We start from the raw sequence: 6,442 nt of genomic DNA on the forward strand, positions 1-6,442 counted from the left end.
CCTACAGTAAAAACTCACCACTGATGTCTTAGTGAAACTTATCATATACAGTTTATTACTGACACCATTATCAGTAGAGCCTCCGAACATTACCGCAGTGTTATTAGTAACTGGTGTTAGAGTGAAGTCCTCAATAGGAGGTGGTCTGTCTCCAGTAACAACAGGAGATATCCATTGATCTAATAATAATGTACAAACATTCATGTACACTTACTTACCACATACACACATACACATTATACACATTCATCATACATATGTATGTGTATATGTGTGTACATTATTATTTATACATACACATCATGCATAGACACACATCACAATCACATGATACACACACACACACACATACACACACACACACACATGGAAAATTAATTAATGATTTAATACCCACCTACACGTACATGAATATTTAAGTACTAATTAAAAAAGCATGGCCGCATCTAATTGTGTGATGACAGCAAAGAAAGACAGCATTCCCTGTAAGTCATGTATTTTGAAACAATTTATAGTCAAAAATTAACTGTATAAACAAAATACATGTAGCATACAGTGTCCTTTATATGTAAGATAAACTATAACTGTGTTCATAGCAGTAGTTAACAAAGAGTTCAGTTACACAAACACCTTATCAGTTAAACCAATAGCTGAGTGAGGCTCAGACAGTTCGGGGAGAGTTGGAGCCCCATAAAAGATCTTTAACCCGCCATTTCTGGTTCTCAAGGCCAGACTGTCTGTCCCTTGCCCAGTAAGCATTTTTAAATAGAAGGGAAACCCCATACTCTGTTAATTTCGACTCTTAAGTCAATGGATGTGTTGAGCTTTGAAGATGCCAGTACTTTCAATCGAGGTGCAAGCCCAGTGATAGGCTACGGTTATAGTAGCTGGGTCCTGAGACATAGCCCGGGGGTTAGGTCGAAACACAAACACACACACACACCACACCTGTACACATGAACAGACTTGAGGTCAATTACAATTGTAAATGTAATTTAAGGGTCAATTACAATTACAATTATGTAATTGTAATTGTAATTGACATGTATTTCAAACTATGGACTGTAATTGTAATTGTAATTGTAAATAATGATAAATTACATCATCTAATGAGGCACATTTACACCAAAGGAGATAACTAAACCATTGACTTTTATACATGCATATCAAATCTTGGCTAAACTAGCCAATGTTAATTTAGCCATTTCATGCATCGTCAGCAACTGTGAAAGGGATATTTAGTATAGGAGGAAAAATTTTTGGCGAGAGCAGTGCTGTCTTAGTAATAATCTACTTGAGTCATTAATGTTTATATGTTATATGTGTAACTATAATTTTAAACTGTAATTATATTGTAATTAAATAAAAATGTAATTATAATTGTAATTGAGTTGAGGGACCTGAAATGTAATTGTAATTGTAATTGAGACTACATGTACATGGAACAAATGTATGTATATAAAAGTGTAATTGTAATTGAAAATTTGTAATTGACCCCAAGTCTGCACATGAAGGAGAGATCCAGGGGGTCTCCTTATTTGAAGATTACTAATCTATTCTGGTACATGTCAGTTATGATTGTTAATGAATAATTATATAAAACTCATGGAACATTGTATGTGGGTAATTTGTGACTCATATGATACAGAACTTTATTAAAAATGATAATAACATGAACCTACACACACACACACACTCATGTCACATTAGATTATGTATAGATACATGTACATATACAAACATCACACACACACAGATACGGCTGTACATGATAATACTCACACACACATAACATGCACAATATAGATACACGTCACATACACACGTCATACATTCATAAATTCTCACATACATTATATGCACTATCATACACAGACACATCATAATGTATGTATTAGTACACACACACACACGTCACATATAGACACACGTCACCATCACACACAAACACATGACACACAGAGACACACTAACAAACACACTTAATTATTAACAATCTGTTTTATGTACATTAATATAAATTATTCAGTTAGAAATACTGATCAACTATTGTGTATCAATGATGAAAATTACTGACCTGATGAAATCCTGTAATAATGTATCTCATTACATCTACCACCAGCTGTATACTGAGCATCAGGTTGCTTTGGAGGATTGATAGGAGATAATGCATAGCCTCCAATCATTACAAGATAGTCTTCATTGTCAAAATTAACTGATAACATTCCACTGTAGGCCTTTTTCATTGGACCATGATCAGAACTAGAAGGAGAGAGTTGCCTCCACTTGAATGAATCCACATTGAAGGAATGTAAGCTATTTTGATCATCAACTTCACGCCCACCGAAATAATATATGTCCTTTCCTATGGCGACAGATGAATAGCCCCTGGTACCTGGTGGTGGGGTACCAGTAGTAGGTTTCTGGTCCCAAGCACCAGTTGGTAAGTGATACACCTCCATCACATCATAGTCTACTCCAGACCCACCCCCACCCCACATATATAGGTAGTCTCCTACCTTTACTGTGGAGTGTTTCTCTCTCTCCACTGGTTGATAGTCTATAGAGAAAAAGAGGTACCAGTAACAGAGTAACAGTAATATAGTGATGAGTTAGAATAAGGACAGGATACAGAGGAGTAAAGTAAGTGAGAGAGTAAGAGAGATAAAGAATGAATGAAAGGGATACAAAGAGAAGAGAATAGTGGCCCTCACTTTTAGATGCCATTCTTGCAAAATACCAGCCCCACCCAAAACTACTCAACAGGGCGTGGTTAACTGAGGCCACACCCATAAAATAGAAATTCACCTCATTCTTTCAAAAAAGTTTTAGAAAAATCATGAAGTTTCTCTTTGTGAAAATAAGAAATGATGTCACATCATCTCATCAGTGGTAGGTACTTTGTGTCCAAAGATAGCCCCTCCCCTTTTTGACATTTGGACTACACTGTAGATCTACTGACTATACTGTCAAAGTTAGACCATTTATTTTCATGAGTGGTTCATTGTGTTCTTTGTCCAACCTCTGTTTCCTTCTCTCTCTCTCTCTCTCTCTCTCTCTCTCTTTCCAGTTATATAATGATGTAATCTTGATGATGATTGATTGTAATACCATCATGTCCGTCTCATGGTCTGTTGATTGTTGTATTTCTTACAAGTTTTCTCCAGTTGAAGAGGGTACTGATTTCTATTTGTCTATTCCTTAGTCACGTTTATTACAGAGTCTTCAAGCTACCATGACTATCAAGAGATAAGAATGCAGGAACATGTACAAAAGCTTGGGATAGGATATGTAAGTGATTTCTCCCTCCATTCCTATCTCTTCTACTTTACTCTCTTTCTCTCTCTCATTCTTTTCTCTACTCTTTGTCTTTGTGTACATGTATAGATTCCAAGGTCTGTCTGGGTTGTGTTAGAGAGGGATCTTGTGGATTCTTTTAAAGCTGGAGATGATGTTCTTGTTACTGGTATTGTCAGACAGCAGTGGAAATCTCTCAAGTGAGAGTGGCTTTAATTTCAAATGAATTTGCAACACATTTTATACTATCTTACCTGTAGCTCTGGTAGTACGTGTTTGTTGGAAGTGGTTATACATGCAAATCACATTGTACTGAAGACATCTAGTCAGGAGAAGAATGACATCACTGATGAAATGGTATGGTTCTCTTTCTTTTATTTTTTATTGGATTATAAATAATTTTATTAATTTTTAGAAGTCATTTTTTGATGCCTTTTGGTGTAGTTATAAGGACAATCCATTGGAAGGTCGTAATGTAATTATTGCTAGTTTCTGTCCTCAAGTATTTGGACTATATGTAGTTAAGCTTTGTATATGCTTAGCTCTCGTTGGAGGGGTCCAGGTCAGTTTAATATTCATACCTTAGTTTTGCTATTTACATCATGACATGTACATAATATTTCTATCCTTAATTTAATTATTTTGCTCATTTTGAATTTTGTATAATTAGAAAATTACTGTATTACATATACCAATACACATGTGCATTCGCAAAGCCTTGACTGTTGAGTGCATATACATGTGCACTTGTATTAAGTACTTTTACTGTCTGTATTTTATGAAGTCTGTATTGTAATGTAGCATTTACAGTACATACTATACATGTAGTAATTGTAAATTGTGAAGTAATGTATAAATTCATTTATTGTAGTATGTTGATGAGTCTGGCACTCTTGTTAGAGGTGACTGTCACTTACTGCTAGTGGGAGATCCAGGTATAATATACTGTGAATTGTATATGTTCATGTAGTCTGATCATCTTTGATGTATAATGTACATTATGATGTATTCCATGCTACATGTATTTGTGTATACTAAATTACCTAACAAAATACTGTATGAGTGGTTTGTTTTAAGCTGTGCAATTTTTGTGGATTTCACATATTTCTTTATCACGAAAATAAATTTGCAAAAATAAATTAACTAATAATAAAACACACCACACCTCCATTTAATTAACTCTTCCCAAAGTTAATCAAAGTTCTCACCTTAATTAATATAGCACTGCAAGTACATGTACATGTATATGAAGAAATCTATTGTTATTGTCCATGCTAATGGCCCATTATCTGAATGAGTTCCTTTTTCAATAATAAGGTCTATAATCTGATTCAAATCCAAACTGAAATGAAATGTACTCGATTTAATTACATGTACATTTGTACGTGTACGTGTCTATGTCATGGTTATAGTGATGAACAAAGAGCTGGAATAAGAAAACATGCTTCAGAAATTGGGTGATGAAACACTTAGCAATTTTTAAGAATGAATTTGTTGATTGCCTTTTAGAAGAAAGCACAAAATGATATTAAATTTCTAATATTGAAATGTATTGAATTTGATGTCCTTATGCTGTGTAGAAAGTTTGAACTGATTCTGACTTAAGTTTTTTGAGTTATGAGCATTTAAAAAAATAGGCCAAATTTTGAAAAATACCCAAGGCTATATATAGCCCATGGTTTTTTGCAAAAAATGGCTCCGGAATCACCCTTAGTTTTTATTACTTTTTCTGATACCTATTGATGTCCTTATGTTGTGCGTTTGAGCTAATTTCACTGTAAATTTTTTAGTTATGTGCATTTTTAGAAATAGGCCAATTGTTGAAAAACGGCTCCGAAATCACCCCTAGTTTTTATTACATTTCCTGATACATATTGATGTCCTTATGCTGTGTAGATAATTTGAACTGTTTCCGACAAATAATTTTCGAGTTATTAGCATTTTTAGAAATAGGCCAATTTTTGATATATGTGACCATAATTGACAAAAGGTACCTTATGGCGGATTTTAAAATTCATCTTTCTAATGAAAAATATCAACCTGTGAGTGCCCTGTTAGTCAACAATTGTTTCTTAAAGCTACATAGTAATTTTTGCATCCTCTGGAGTAATTTTATGATAAATGAAGCTCAGGAAGTTGCATTTTTAGGCTATAAAGACCAATTTTTCTATCCGCCCTAAGGTACCTTTTGTCAATTATGGTCACATATACCCAAGGCTATAATGCTTTTTTCTAAAAAAAGGCTCCAAAATTACCCCCAATTTTTATTACTTTTTTGATACATATTGATGTCCTTATGCCATGTAGAAAATTTGAGCTGATAATTTTTGAGTTATAAGAATTCGAGAATTTAAAGAACTGAGCCAAATTTAAAAAAAGCAAAGGCATGTACTGTACATGTACATGTCTATGTGCATTTTCTTTTACTTATTACATGATACATTGTTTATTGTTATCATTAGGTTATGGTATACTGTTACTGTTCTTATGGGGTACCTATTGTATGCTCCTTTTCATCAAAGAGGGTAAGTCATGTTACTTCTCATGATGTCATTCCATTCAGGCTTTCTCTCTTGATCCTCTCAATCTTCCTCCTTCTACTTTCTATAGAAGAATTACTCTAACAACTAGATCAGTAGCGTTGCTAAGGAAAATGACTGTTGCTATGACAACTGTACATCTATGAAGAGATATTTGAGAATATTTTACATTTTTATCTTTTATTTTGTCCTTTATTGTAATTCAAAAAGCAATTGCTTTGATAAAATCAACAATAAGCAAAACAATGACGACAACAACAACAACAATAATAATACTATCTAAATATTATTATATTTTTCTATCAGTTTATCAGCTAGTTTAATAGTTCTTCTAGTACCTTCCTCTTTGAGTATATCTAAGAATATACCAAATACTTCTCCATCCACTCTAATGGTTCCTATGATAATGTTAAGTAGTTTATGTAGTCTTTGATCAGCTGTCAGTCCACAGTGTTCATCAGTTACTTGACTTCTCTCTCTTCCATTTATCATACTCTTCTCTAAAAGTTTATCAGCTAAAAAGTAAAGATCAATTTGAGTTTCTTTTATCAGGACAATGTTCTCTGTCATTACTCTATGAGCAATATCAGATCTAAATGTACCTA

At 33.6% G+C, this 6,442-nt stretch overlaps 1 protein-coding gene across 1 annotated transcript; it reads left to right on the forward strand.

The window, feature by feature from the left end:
- Window positions 1-2,845: 2,845 nt before the first annotated feature.
- LOC100636589 (probable DNA helicase MCM9) lies at window positions 2,846-6,083 on the forward strand. The gene is made up of 9 exons (XM_003388748.2): window positions 2,846-2,974; window positions 3,071-3,176; window positions 3,221-3,291; window positions 3,388-3,497; window positions 3,558-3,654; window positions 3,713-3,859; window positions 4,169-4,232; window positions 5,760-5,822; window positions 5,908-6,083. The coding sequence occupies exons 2-9, from the start codon at window positions 3,092-3,094 to the stop codon at window positions 5,919-5,921; spliced, it is 651 nt and encodes a 216-aa protein (XP_003388796.2). The 5' UTR covers window positions 2,846-2,974; window positions 3,071-3,091; the 3' UTR covers window positions 5,922-6,083.
- Window positions 6,084-6,442: the final 359 nt, after the last annotated feature.

The sequence above is a fragment of the Amphimedon queenslandica genome, unplaced genomic scaffold (genome assembly GCF_000090795.2).
Source record: "Amphimedon queenslandica unplaced genomic scaffold, v1.1 AMPQUscaffold_13209, whole genome shotgun sequence".
NCBI classification, from domain to species: Eukaryota; Metazoa; Porifera; class Demospongiae; order Haplosclerida; family Niphatidae; genus Amphimedon; species Amphimedon queenslandica.

What these genes read in the sequence shown, in the direction of transcription:
- LOC100636589 (XM_003388748.2), top strand. Translation starts at nt 3,092, where the DNA reads ATGATGATTGATTGTAATACCATCATGTCCGTCTCATGGTCTGTTGAT. An exon ending in GTTTTCTCCAGTTGAAGAGG is followed by an intron (nt 3,177 to 3,220) that starts GTACTGATTTCT and finishes CGTTTATTACAG; the next exon opens with AGTCTTCAAGCTACCATGAC. An exon ending in CTCTCGTTGGAGGGGTCCAG is followed by an intron (nt 3,860 to 4,168) that starts GTCAGTTTAATA and finishes CATTTATTGTAG; the next exon opens with TATGTTGATGAGTCTGGCAC.